This window comes from Rhinolophus hipposideros (genome assembly GCF_964194185.1).
Source record: "Rhinolophus hipposideros genome assembly, chromosome: 26".
In the NCBI taxonomy this organism is placed as follows: Eukaryota; Metazoa; Chordata; class Mammalia; order Chiroptera; family Rhinolophidae; genus Rhinolophus; species Rhinolophus hipposideros.
Window position 1 is genome coordinate 18053152 of NC_138072.1, and position 14715 is coordinate 18067866.

At 41.4% G+C, this 14715-nt stretch overlaps 1 protein-coding gene across 4 annotated transcripts in view; it reads left to right on the top strand.

The window, feature by feature from the left end:
- Positions 1–14715, top strand: part of PLD5 (phospholipase D family member 5) — a 238635-nt gene that overhangs the window by 100865 nt on the left and 123055 nt on the right. For 2 of the 4 annotated variants that reach the window (XM_081039296.1, XM_081039297.1), the window contains exon 2: positions 6704–6847. In XM_081039296.1, coding sequence (XP_080895422.1) covers positions 6804–6847 — 44 coding nt within the window. In that variant the 5' untranslated portion in view covers positions 6704–6803. The remainder of the gene's footprint in view (positions 1–6703; positions 6848–14715) is intronic. The other 2 variants (XM_081039295.1, XM_081039298.1) reach the window with 2 other exon arrangements.

The following is a 14715-nucleotide window of genomic DNA, read 5'->3' on the forward strand; positions in this document are numbered from 1 at the left end:
TCCCTGAGGGAGGGGGTACAACATGAGAACAGAAAAATCCTGCTCTCTGTTTCCATCAAGATGGTGGAATAGGTAAACCCTATGCTCACCTCCCCCCACAGCTACATCAGAATTACAACTAAATTATAGAACAACCACCCTTGAGAACTGCCTGAAATCTAGCTGAACAGAACTCATATAGCTAAGGATATACAGGAGAAGCCACGTTGACTATGATAGGAGGGGCAGAGATGTGAAACGCTGGTCCTACACACCCATGAGGCAGTTAAAAATCGGGAGGACTGTCTTGGCTGTGGAAGTCGCCTCTGAAGAGTGAGGAGTCCCAGCCTGATGTTGGGCTCCCCAACCCCCAGTACCAAAGTGCAGAGGAAAGGGGTCCCCACAACAGCTGGCTGTGAAAATCAGTGGAGATTCTGTCCGTAAGATGGAGGGCTGCTGAAAAAACAGTGCTTCTTTTAAAGGGCCTGCAAACTGACTTACTTGTTGATGGACTCACTCTCTGTTATGTGGAGTAACTGGGGCAGTGCTGGGGGAGCAGCTCAAAAGGCGCCAGGGACATATCGGGAGGAACTCAATTATCTGCCATCATGGCAAGGGTTGCAGGTTAGCTATCCCAGACAGAAGTGCTGGCAGGGATCGTTGTTCTTTTATTGAGCCCTCCTCACATACAGCTGGCAGGTACAGGCAGGCACCAAATCTGAATCTCCATCAGCCTGGCCAACACCACTCACGCCACCCCACTCAACCCAAGCACCATCCCAAACCTCTTTGAGCAGCTGTTCCTCACAACCTTCCAGCCTCAGCCCATGTTTCAGAATTTCCTAAAAATCTCTCAAAGGTCCATAGACCCAAAACAAGCAGTGGCTGGCCTCGACATGCCCTGTACTTCTTCCTAAGTGGCCCCTGGAACTAGTGGCAGTTGGCCTCCGTTTGCAGCATAACCTCTCCCAGATTCCTCCAAGTCCAGCAAAGGCAACTACCAACAGCAGATCACTTTGTGGCTCCTACCAGGTGGCTCCAGGCCAGGCATACGCAGCGGCTGACCTGGGCCTACACCAGGGCCCCTCCCAAGATGCCCCAGAATCAATGTACCTAGTGGCCTGCTTCAAACCACACGCGAGCTCCACCCTATTACCTCCATGCACCAGAGAACCATCATAGGGATTCCCACTCTGTGAGGTCAGCCCCTTCAGTACAGCTTATCCACTGTAGTCACCACAAGTCCTCACAGCCAGTCAGCCTGAGAGTCAATCCCACCCACTGACATGCCAGCAGCAATCAAGGCTCAACTACAACAGGAGAGCACACGATGCATACAAGGGACACACCTGGAGTATCCACCTCAGATGAACAGCCCAGGGCACCAGTGGGCCCCACAGGACACCTACCACAGAAGGCCACTCTTCCAAGACTGGGAGACTTAGGAGATCTACCTCATAAACAGAAACAAATGCAGGGAGGCAGCCAAAATGAAGAGACAATGAAACATGTCACAAATGAAAGAAGAGGAGAGAACCCCAGAAAAAGAACTAAACAAACTAGAGGCAAGCAATCTGCCAGATACAGAGTTCAAAACACTGGTTATTGCAGCATTGCTTACAATGGCCAAGATGTGGAGGCAGCCTGAGTGTCCATCGACGGAAGAGTGGATAAAGAGAAGGTGGTGTATATACACAATGGCATATTGCTCAGTCATGGAAGGGAATGGGATCTTGTCATCTGCAGCAGCCTGGATGGACCTGGAGGGTATTGTACTGAGTGGAGTATGTCAGACAGAGAAAGACAGATGCAATGTGATTTCACTTTTATGTGGAATCTAAAGAACAAAATAAACACAAAAAACAGAAACAAAGTCACAGATACAGAAAACATTTTGATGGTTGCCAGATGAGAGGAGGGTTAGGGATGAATAAGAAAGGGGAAGGGATCAAGAAGTACAAATTGTTTTTTTCACAGTAGTCATGGGGATATACGGTATAGCATAAGGATTATAATCCATAATGTTGTAATAACTATGTATGGTGTCAGATGGGTACTAGATTTATTGTGGTGATAGATGGGAGGGGTTTGGTGGTCAGGGTAAAAAAGGTGGGATTAAGAAGTACAAACCGGTAGTTACAAAATAGTCATGGGGATGTAAAGTAAAGTATAGGGAATATGGTCAATGATATAGTAATAACTATGTATAGTGCCAGGTGGGTACTAGACTATTCGGGGGCAGCGGGTCACTTCGTAATTATATAAATGTGTAACCAGCATGCTGTACACCTGAAACTAATATAAAATAATACTGAATGTCAATTGTAATTGAAAAATTAGAAAGGAGTGGGGGAAGGTGAAGGAGGAAAAATAAAACTGATCTAGAGACTCCAGACTTAGAGACCTAAATTAAATCTCCAGACTTAAATCTCTAAGTGGCTGGGTGACCTTGGACACCTCAATACCTCAATGTCTTTAAGTCTTAATTTCCACATCTTTCACATGGAGAATAATGGTACTAGAATGTTTAGCTCTGTAGGTGTTAAAAGCTGTACACATAAAAATTGTTATTTTTTTTAGAGCTAGCCATGATTTTTTTTTTTCAATCTTGTCATGGTAAATAAATGAAAAAGAATACGAATAACTTTAATTTATGGTTAATTTTTCCATAATTACATTTTCCCTCTAAGCACATGGTTGCAAATTCCTTTTCAGAGCTTGTCAAATGGTATAAAAGCCCAAGATGGAAATGCATAGTACTTCTAATTTTCCAGTTTAATACTCTTTCCCCATTTTGAGGTCATAAATCTCTTTTTCTTTATTGATGTAAAATGTATTTGATAAAGGTACGATATTCAAATATTTTCGATATTTGCATAATTAGATTTATTTCTTAACCAAGCAAGCTAGAAAATAGCTTCAATATAAACTACAATGAAAAATACTGATTGACTGATGCTAGATTGTAGCATTTTAAATTTTGTTCTCTTAATAGGTTGAGCAGATCAGTGAAGTTTAGGCTGTAATCATGTTTATGGGTTCTCCTTAAACTTTGCGTCCCTTGATTCAATTCAATAAAAAACAAAGAAGTGTGTTTCAAATTGATTCCTCAGTGATTTGAAATGGTATGTTAAGGATTTGAAAATGAATAAATCTCTTGGTAACCTGGAATTTGGTTTCATTTATGAGATTCTTATGCTATCATATGAATAGAATCTTTCGCTTTTAATGAGATGGAAAAATAAATGAGACTGAGGAAAGTAGTGGTATGACCTTAAAGCATACTGTTGCAAGGAGACGTTTAAAAATGAATGTCAGAGTCTGAATTTTTTTTCTTTGAAAAGTTAAAATGAAAATAACTAGCTCAATTGTTCATTCTAATAGAATTTCATAATCTAGAATTGAATTAATAGAAGGTAAGAGAAATGTTTGAGGGCTATTGCATCAAGTGCTTCCAATAGCACACAAATTAACTATAGTTCTTGTTTACTATTTTATCATGAAATTCAGAATGAAGGGAAATAGATCAGTGCTGTTGTAGACAAAGCATTTAGTATTAACTTCACTAGGATTCACTCATCTCACCATGTACCTGACATGGTATATCCATGCTGCTCTCTCCAGGATTCTTTTTGAAATAATGTTTAATTTTATTGTCCTGGGTTAGACTCTCTTCTGGACTGGATTACTGTGAATATCATTGGATTACTTTAACCCTTTCTAAAAGCTTTTTGTTTGTTTGTTTCTGTTTATAATTTATAGGGGGAACAGATCAAATGAAAAATGTTTAATCATTTTTTTGCTATTGTAAATGAGTGCTTTTTTAAAATGGGGTTTTTTTAGAGTAAAGGAGACAGAGATATATCCATGAGTGGAATATTATGCAACAACTTAAAACTATGATTTAAAAGAACATTTAATGACATCAAAATATGATCAAGTGCAAAAGCAGACTATAAAACTACACATAGTATGATACCAATATTATTAGATAGGGAGATATAGTAAAGACTGAAACAAAATGTTAATGGCCACTATATCCGAATGAGACTACGATTTATTTTCATTTTTATATTATGTTTTTCTCAAAATAGTCAGCAGCAAACATTTTCTGACTATACAAGTAATGAATATTAAAATAAAAAAATAAGTGAAGGGCAAGAGAAAAGTCATTCAAAATTTAAAACATTGTCTAAAATTATTTTTAAACCCCCACAAAGAAAATAAATTACAAGATTTACATTATATTAATAGGGTATATTCATCATGATACCTTTTTATTGTTTGAAAATGGACTAAAAGCAGGTGAATTTGAAGGATGTGTAAGCAGGGTTTAGTATAGACAGTACTTGGATAACTCAAAGTGTGGCCCCTGGACGAGCAGCATCAACACCTCCTGGGAACTTGTTACAAATGCACATTCTTAGGCCCCAAAACACTGCTTTAGAGTTCTGAGTTCTGAGACTGGACTAGAACAATTTCTCAAAAATTTTATTCTAGAACGGTTCCATCTCACATTTTTTTCTCTCTTTGTCAGATTTCTTCCCCTCCTTCTTTGTCTGTTTCTCTATCTCTCTACCTTTCTCTTAGTCCTATTTATAGTTTTTGTTGCATGTATTTTGTTTATTCATATTTTTACTTTGTTTCCCCAAAGTATTTGAAGCACCATACAGAGGCACATATACAACAGCAATATAATGACAGCAGACACTCATTTAGTGTTATTTTTCAGGTTCTGTTCTAAGTACTTTACATATCGGATCTAGTTTAATTTAATTTTTAATAACAACCCTCTAAGGAGTTTATTATTACTATTGTTGTTATTATCATTATCATTCCCATTTTACAGACAAGGAAGCTCAAGTACAAAGACTCAATAACTTGCTCTAGGGCATACAACCAGTGACAGAATCCAAGCAATCTAATTCCAAAGTCTGAGCTTTCAACCAGTTCTCCATGCATCTTCTTAAAAATAAAAGTAGTGAGGAAGGAATTGGGGATGAATGGAAAATAAAGGGGCAAGATGAATACACAATCTACTCTGCCAATTTTTATATGGTTGGTAAACATGGCACATGGGTTTAGCTCTAACTCCAGCAGAGAGTGGAAAGGGATGAGCTATAAAATTTACGATCTCCAGAATATGGAAACAACTGAGTCTTGAGAGCAACACCTCTTGTCACTCTGCATCCTCAGAAGCATGCCCTTGTGATTTTCATTTCGTTTATTCACTTTGCATTTGTTTACACAATAACTATTTCTTGAGCACCTTCTGTTTGTTAAGTGCTATCCTGGTTGCTGGGGATACAACAGATAAAACATAACCCTTGGCTGAGAGATAACCAGGACCTAGGGTAGGACAGTAGTTGTGTCTTCGTTGGGTTTCCCCACTTCCTCTCTGAATGGAGTAGGAGAAGAACATAATTACAGGCAGAAACAGGCTTAGAACAAGGTTTTACTGGGAAAAGAGACCCAAGGGAGATTAGAGAACGCTGCAAGGAAAGAAACATCTTGATCCTGGTCACCGAAGCAGCATTTCTTCTGTGATGACATCTTTCTCTGCAACCTATAGACTGAGGACACACTAGACACACTGGACCCTGAGCTTTGGGAGGTTGCTTGGTTCTTTGGAGATAAAGTGACTATGGGGACAAAGGGCAGGAGCGTTATAAGAGGTGGCTGAACCAGCTGGTTTCACCAAAGTTCTGAAATGTGTGTGTCTGTGAGTGTGCGTAGATACACCTGATTCCTAGGGGAGTACTCCTGGCTGCCTGGTAAAAGATCAGCCTTTCCCCCTCTTTATTATATCTAAAAGCTGCACAAAGACTTTTAAAAATAGTTATTTCTCTTTTTCCCACCCTGATTTATCTGATAAATGCAATGCAGGCAAATTTATTTGTCCCACTGGCCATGGCTCCTACCCAGTTATCGTGGCCCTGTCTTCTTCCACCTTTGGCCATGAACCCCGCTGGAGATAGAGATTTCTTGAATTACAAGAGTTGGACTTAAAAATAAGGCATGAGTGGCTTTGGCCTCCTGGACCTTCAGCTATGTTTCTAAGTGAAAATCATATCAAGAGTACGGATAATGGTTACGATTGTGTTCACTGTTTTGAAATGAACCATGATTAATTGACCATGCCGTTAATTGACCATCAGTTAAATGGCTCATGAAGCTAGCATCTGATAGATGCAATTCTCTGATCAAAGTACAGAACACAAACCGACCACCCATGGGCATCCCTCCTGAAGCCATCACCATAAAAGTCTTAGAGATGAGACAGGAGAAGCAAGAGGATATAGAGTTTGAGGACAGTTTGCATAGCATTTGGAAGGTGGTGGTAATAACAAGAGCCAGAAAATATTATGGAGGCACCCTGCATTTCATTTTTAATTTGCAATAATGGATCTCGTAGAGAACTTTTTCTGAACTGCATTTGATTAGGAAAAAGAGCACACTTGTTTGGTAGTCTTGATACAGTGCTTGAATTATTTAATAGGTTCTAACATATGTAGTGGGGTGGGGTGGGGGGGTGTTGAAGGCTGTGTCAGGAACAAGCATAAAGGTCTTAGGCATTTTTCACCCAGAGAGCACCCTTCTCTGGTGGTGATGAAAGTAATTGCTTCCCAAAGCATTTTCATGGCATTTGGAGAAGCTGGGACATCTTGGGCTTCCTAAGCGAGAGCTGCTTCTCTGACTTGGCCATCTCCTCTCTCTCCTGCAGTCTCAGCAGAAGTGCATTGTAATCTTCGCCCTGGTCTGCTGCTTTGCCATTCTCGTCGCGTTGATATTTTCGGCTGTGGACATCATGGGAGAGGACGAGGATGGACTCTCAGAAAAAAATTGCCAAAATAAATGTCGGTAAGAGGTAACAAACAAAAATTCTCTTTTAGGGGGTGGGCAAGAAAGCCAGAGGGCCCTGGACAACGAAGAGAACAATGTCATAACCACACGTGATCTCCTGACTTCCCCTCGGGTTATGCTGAGGCCTGACTCTCGGTCCACTGCTACTTTTACTTTTAGACCAAGGAAATGAAAATGAGGAATGATTTAATTCACTTTACAGCTTGAGCATATTCTGTGCAGAGGGGTGCTGGACCAAATGAAATTTTGTAGAGTCTGTCCCCAAACCGATGGAGACACTGTGCTGGTTACATTGGTTACATCAAATGGAAGTTAAAAAGCACACATCTCAGGAAAAATTCCAACTTAAAATTAGGGATTAAATAAATCGGCACAACTGTGAGAACACATGGGCCTCTTCAATCTATCCCAGCGTGGCACAGTTTGTTATTAATCTAGAAATGACAACAGCTGTACCATTATATTTCTGGGTTGTGTCTCTGCGATTACATTAAATAACGTCTCCCTAGGGTCATTCCTGATGATGGCAGGGCCATCAGAGCATGGTTTTATCCCATGAATCTCATCCTGTTCTTCTGCATCTGCTCCTTTTTCTTGGAGATCATGAGGAGAGTGTAGAAAAGTATTAAGAGAGAGCAGGTAGATAAGAGGTCTATTTCTATAATGTGTTGCTGCAAAGCTGAAGTCAGACCATGAAATTACAACAGTTATTATGAATTAGAGCTTTTAAGGAGTTTTACATAATTCCCCCCCGTGGAAGGCATTAGTCCAAGTGCCCCTCTTTTCCAACAAGCTGGTAATGTGTAAGTTTTATCCTGGATATTTTGCCTTGAGGGAATCAGTATATATTTTAGATTTATTCCTTCGGTGTTCCTAAGTATATTTACTTCCCAGACTGACCTGGGGAGGAACATTGTATTGGGATTGTAAGGAAAGGGAAGAACAGCAGATTCTTACCCCCGAACGTTCCACTTGCATCACTACCTGTGCTAATCCTACGACCTGACAGACGCTAACAGTCCATGGACAAGAGGCCAGTGACCCATTCAGTGGAGTGGCTCTGCCCCTGTTACTTCAGCCTGTGAGGAAGACTGCTGGGTACTTTAAGTGGCAATCCACAGCACCTAGAAAGCAACTTGATCAAGTTCAAACTATAACAACTTTCTTAAGACAAAATGCCCAGTACTTTTAACACACATTACTAGCTATCAGTGGTAGTTTTCAACAAAAAAAGAGGCTAGCCTTAGAATTAGGCCTCTTTCACTTGGGGGAAGCTACAATTTAATTTTTACTTTGAGCTCATATAGCTGGAATTGGGGTCTGGTTATTTCTTCCATCTCAATCAGTAACTAAAACCTGATGATGCAATCCTGCTTCCCCCTCAATCTAGAACATACTCTTCCATTACCAGCCATTCCCCTGCTGCTTTTCCCCTGGGTAGGTGGAATCACCATCTGGTTGCTGGGTGCCACCCCTATTGGAAGCCGTCTTTTCTAGAACTCGCAGCCTCTCCGGATCGTCCTCTCTTTCCACAGCCTCTTCTCCATGTCCTCTGTTCTATATTCTCAGCCATACAGCAGGCACTTCTTGTTTGTCTGCCCCCATCCTGAGGAACTCTGCTTGCTCTTCTCTCTCTAGCACTCAGGACAAAGGTTGGGCAACTGGGAGTCCTTGTACCCCAATGTTGTCCCAATCTCCAGTGGGACAGTCCACTGTCCCTCTCTCTTTTCTTAATCATTCTCATTTCCTTTGATGAAATTTTTTCTTACATCATCCACTCCCTCTTTCTCATTATAGGTGACATTACCTCCTCACTTCCAGAATTCTCCCCCACTTTCTTTTGTGCCTGGCTAACAGACCTCCCTGTGGTCAGTCCCATCCCTTGCTATTCTCCTTAGTAACTCTAAAATTTACTTCCCAGCACCCTAGCCTTGTTGTTTTTAACCGCCTCAAGTCAGTACATGTAATATCCACATTACCTTTGCACTTGCCAGCAAACTTCTTCACTTCTAAGTTAGCCTACGGCAGTAAATGACCATGGACTTTTAAATCAGAACGTTCTGGATTCACGTCTGCATTCTATCACTTACCAACCCTGTAAAAGTGGGCTAAATATTACTGTAATTACTTCATTCATCACATGTTAGCAAAGCAGGACTGAAGGACTGAATGAGGAATTACAATACAGTTACTGAGACCATCATGGCAATACTTGGTGGTCAGAACTAGAGTGGGAATGTCAGAGGAGGGTTGGGGGGAGTGGCCTGACAGGGAAAAGAGTAAACCTGGCCTTGGATTTAGTTCTGTCTGTGATTTGTTATGAAGACTATTTTAGTTTCACTTCCCTTAAAAATGGTAGGTTTAAAAAAATCTGTCTCACAAGGGTTTATGAGGATTTAGTATAAGTTGCGCACACTCGTAACAAAGCATCAAGAAACTTACTACAAACAATATGGCAATATAAACCTTTCCGTTCCTTTGAAAGAGTCAGAAATCTCCTTCCTCTCTTCACAACTAACTTCTTCCTTCTTTCTCACTTATTCTGAATCTACTATTTATCCTGATTTTAGTTAGTGGAGTAAACAGAGACCAAACACATGAGAACAAACAGGTGATTTGTTCAGAGCTCGCAAGGCAGTCAGACACATCACTCGTGTTTGGCAGAGACTGAAAGGCTCTTAGTGGAGTGGGAACGCTTCATGGTGGAAGACGGAATGTGCGGGTGTGCTCCGGCTGGAGGCTGTTGGCTGGGAAGCTGGAGGCTGCCCGACGAGCAGTGGGGCCTCCTATGTGATTGGTCAAGAGTGTGTACTTGGCTCTCTGGTTGGTTCTAAGTCAGAACTGGGGACAAAAATTAGGGGAGCTGTCAGTTATTAATCCAGTCCTGACCATTTTGGTTGTAAAAGTTACTGTTTAGCTTCCTGGACTGTTCCTAGACGTGGCAGCCTGACTTCCTACAAGTCTGACTTAGAGCAGGTTGGCTTTCTGTGCTGGTTATTGTAAATAAGAGGTTGGTTTCCTGGGCAGGTTGCTGTAGGTTGTGGTTCAGTGTTCTATGTATATATATACACCTATGTCCGATCTGGCCATTGTTTATTTGCATATTTAGCCTCCCAGTTCTCTGAACCTCCTTCTCTACAACCAGACCCTTCTGTTTTCATTTTCTTGTTATCCATTTGCTAATCTGTGATGTTTCTTCCTGCAGAAACTCAAAGCCTTCACTTACCTCTCTGGATCTTTCCCACGCTGCCAGTTCATAAACTGGTTGGCTCCTGGGCCTACCCACGTTTGTCCTGGGGCAGCCTGGCCACAGCTCCAATCATGCAACTGCCTGCAGAGGAGAGTGCGTCCCACTCTTCTTCAGTCCTAGGTTCCTCCAGACAGGAATGCCTCTGGTAAGAGAAGTGAGATGGCTGGAGAGGCACCCACTGAGTACACCAGCGCTGATGTACACTAAAAGGGAAAACTGCTGCATGCTCTTGAGCACGCCAGTCCCAACCTAGCGGTTCTGTATGAAATTCCAGCTCTTTCGTCACCTCATCTTTCTTGCTCTAGCACTGACTTTCCCAGACCCCGCTGCAAGGCGGCACCAACGAGATCACGTGCTGTTCAGCTTCCAACTACCATTGACTTCCCTCACACACAGTTTTCTCTTTATGCTTTTCTCCTCACGATGTCATTATCATAAGGAGTGCTGCTTGCTCAGTTCAATCTTTGCCGAGAGCTTACTGCTTTGTAATTATACTCCCTCAGTGTTTGTAGCTCTCCTCACTCGTGAGAGTTGAAAGAATATGAGACAGTCTACACTCTGTCAGGGTTTCTCATTGTTCTGTCAGCCTCTTCCTGAGATCTCTTCGCCCAGTGCACTCTTTTCTAAATATATTACCTTAATTCATCTTATCTCTACTAACTAGCCTAGAGACCTTTCTCTCTTCTGGTAGATTCCCATTCCAAGTCAACCTGCCCACTGGTGTTCCCCCAACTTTTAAGTATCTTTCTAAAAAAAATGTATTTCCCCATAAAAAAGATCCTATTCATAATTTTTCTGTCTGACTTATTTCTTTTCCCCTTTTTATTTCCTTGCTTCTATAATACTGTACTAATAGTAGAATAATGATCCCCTTAATGATCATAATTTCCACATGAATCTATCAAAGAAAAACTGCTCTCAGCTTACCTTCCAAAGTGCCTTTTAACCAACCTCAGTTGTTATGCTCAGAAACAAGATCTTCTGACCTCAGTACGCGACTTTGACCTATTTCTTTGTCTCTTTATTCTGAATTTCTGTGTATTTTCCATCATTTCCCAGTGTGTTTTTAATTGCTGATTCATATAAATGTAAATTCTATAAATATACATATCCATGTCACTTGACTACTTGACAGGGTGAGATATAGGAAACTATATCTCAGTGGGCTCTGGAACGTCCCTGGAGAGCTAAGAATGGCTTACCCTGCCAGTTTAGATGGTATTCATGCTGGGGTTCAGCTATTTTATGATTCAGTCCTGCCTCTAGTTATAATTTTATACCATTGCAAGAGGTGCCTGTGCACTGTGAAGTTTCCCACGTATCATATCCCCAGGGACCAGTGGAAACACTGGAACTTACCTGCAGGGACTGCTCAGGTGCAGAACACCTGCTCAGGGTGGAACGAGCACCCTTTCAGATTAGAGGCTCCCATTTTGTAGTTTGCAGCTACCTCTGTGTCACCTCGCCTGGAGAGATCCTACAGCAGTTGTTTTGGTTTATTACTCACCCACGCATTAGAGACACTACTAGCCACTTACTGGAAGAGGCCTTTTCCTGACCGTAACTTCCTGATAAATGCTCACAGAACAGTCTGCACCCACCTCTCTTCCATCTCAAGCCTAATTCCCATAACCATGTGGGAATTCATTTCTGCAAACTCTCACTAAACAAGCTGAGTAAACATAAAATTGGGGGTGGGGTATCATTGCCTTTTAATCATACTTGTAGACACTTGCCATCTCTTCTATCCAGGTAATTATGGACGCCCCATCCTCCTGAATCATTTCCATGTCTGGGAGGCTGCTGGCCTATTTCTGTTCACTCTTGCGCACAAATGTGCATGTCCATTTCAGCTGGTCTGAAGCATGGGAATGGATCAACTCAATCTACATATCTGATCTCTACTGTTCCAAAATTCAGAAATTGTTTTTGATCCTAAAGTGAAATGACTTGGGTGTGTATAAAATGGGTTATATATTGGTTACCCAGCCTAAACTATTAGTCTGGGTGACCAGTGTATTACCATCCATAGTGGTTCTCCAATGAGGGGTGTCCTAGATCACCAAGGTTTGGCCACAGACAGTATAGCAAGCACCAGACTCATTTTGTAACAGGCCACTCCTCCACACACACACACTTCACATATACTTTCCAAATTTTTCCAATTTCTCTATTAATAAGCTGGCTTCTCTACTTTGTATTTTTCACATACTTTGTTCTTAAATTTTTCCCTTTGATCCATTATTCTCTTACTTAAAAAAATAAACTATATCTCTAGACATATCTATAACTATATTAATAACCCAGATGCAGCTCCACTATAGGACGTCCATAATTTGGTTCATCAATATATAACATTTCTAGAAGATAGCATCGAGAGACCTCTTTCTGCATTGGCAGTCAGCTCCTAGTATTTCATACTTTCTCATTTAGTATCATGACCTTGAAGATGTCTGAACAGACTCAACTTGCTGCAATAGATTTTAATCACTGTTTCCCCTTTTAGTCCCCAAATTATTATTACTTGGCTAGAGGGAACCATCTTTTGTTCTTTTTGACACGATTCCACATATCTGAGAGCAGCCTGGTTTTCCAGCAACAACAAGCTGTTCTATCCCCAGTTTGAATTTTCTTGCTCTGAGACATAGTGTTACCTATTCCCCAATGAGCCCTGGTTCTTTTCATAAAGAATGCTAAAACCTGAAATCTAAGTTCCAACAATGTCATTAAATTGTCCCCTAGGGGTATTGGTGATAGATACAATAGCACCAGAGGAAAGGCTCTTGTAATTATTTTTGTGACTGGACAATATCTTTCCCCCTGTCTTTCCTTTCTGTTTTTTAATATTGTAGACATAACAGCCAGGACTGCAGGGCCAAATAACCTGGTCTTGAATCTGGCTATACCAGTTAGGACATTTAAAATCTTGGGCAAGTTTCTGGATTTTACTGTGCCACATTTTTTTTCATTCATACAATGAAGACAGTTATAATGTCTCACTTGAACAGTTTCTGTGAAGATGCAAGATAAGTAAGGGAAGGTCTCAGTGAGTTACCAGGGTGGAACAGCTGAACTCACCAGGGCAGCCAGATTTGGCCTGTGGGGGTGGGCTCAACAAAGGAAAGATGGCGCCCACCTGCATAGGAGAAGGACCCCCACACAGGGAAAGTGGGGACTGTCTCTCCAGTCCTCACCCTAAAGTTACAAACCTCAATGTGCCCCCGATATGCCTCCAACATCCCCTGAGTCACTGTCCCTCTGCCGGAGTCCAGGGTGAGTGCTTGCGAGTGAGAGAGTCTGTGCATGGGTCTTTCAAGAGGACGTCTGGGTTTCCTGTAGCCTCACCTGGATGGTCAGAATCTCCACGGTTTTTCACAGCCAGATGTTGTGGGAGTTTCTCTTCCCAGCACCAGAGGAGTCTGGTGTGGGGCTGGGGCCCCTCGCTCCTCCAGGAGAAAACCTCCGTGGTCAAGATACCCCTCCTGATTTTCATCTGCTCCACGGAGGTTTGGAGCCAGCCCGTTTCATGTCTATGCGCTCCTATGTGGTGTCTTTATATCCTTAGTTATAAAATTTCGGTTCAGCTAGACTTCAGATGGTTTTCCAGGCTGATTGTTCTATAATTTAGCTGTAATTTTAATGTGTTCATGGGGGTGAAGCAAGCACAGTGTTTATCTACTCTGCCATCTTGGATCTCTGAATCTTGCAGTCTTCTTTTAAGTTTCCTCTTACTTTGCTCCAAAATGAGGAAGATCTTACAATCCATTTTTCATCCTTTCTTAAACTACAGGTTTTTCCTTTTATCCACATTAACATCAATCTACCATGCATTATGTTGACAAGCCCAATCATATTTTTAAATTAGAATGTTGCTCCCAAATTTGGAAAACTCCATTTGGTTTTTGGCTTCATGTTTGATGTCTGAGTGCTTTCCTGACTGTCTAAAGAGAAAGGGAGACTTTCATTTACACCCTCATCCCCAAGGGAACACCAAAAAATCTAAAAGCCTAGAGTACCTGGTACTATAAATAGATTGCCAGTATACTAAGCAAACAATTATGATGAACGGAAGAATAAAGGCAAAAACTGTCTCTAGAGTTTTTGTCTTACATCCTTTCCCAGGTTCTCCATTTCAACATATTTTTATACCCTATTTCTTACAGAATCTTCTAGGATCTCAAGAAAGAGAGGAGATAAGCACTTATGTTTAACCCACTGTATTAAACAGAGGTGAGCTATTTTATGCATTTCTTTTTGGCTCCCTCCTGTTTTTCAGTTCTAAACTCCTTTCACTTTCCTACAACTCTCACCTTACTTCTCCTGCCTCTCTGTTTAGAGGTTACTTTGATTGAGAAGATAGTATCCACCTCATATAGCTTCTTCAGCTTTCTTTCCAACTCAGAATCCTCAAGTATCTTCACTCATCCTTCTCTCCTCCCACCTTTACTTGTCTTGTCTTCCAAAGCTGACCTCTGTCTATGCATATAATATTCTTGAAATAAACAAAGACCAAGCAAATGAGAAAGAAAATGCTATTTATTCAGGGCTTGCTATAGCAAGAAAGTTGGCCACCATCATGTGTGTTAGGTGGAGACTCAAAGGCAGGCAAAGGTGTGGGAAAG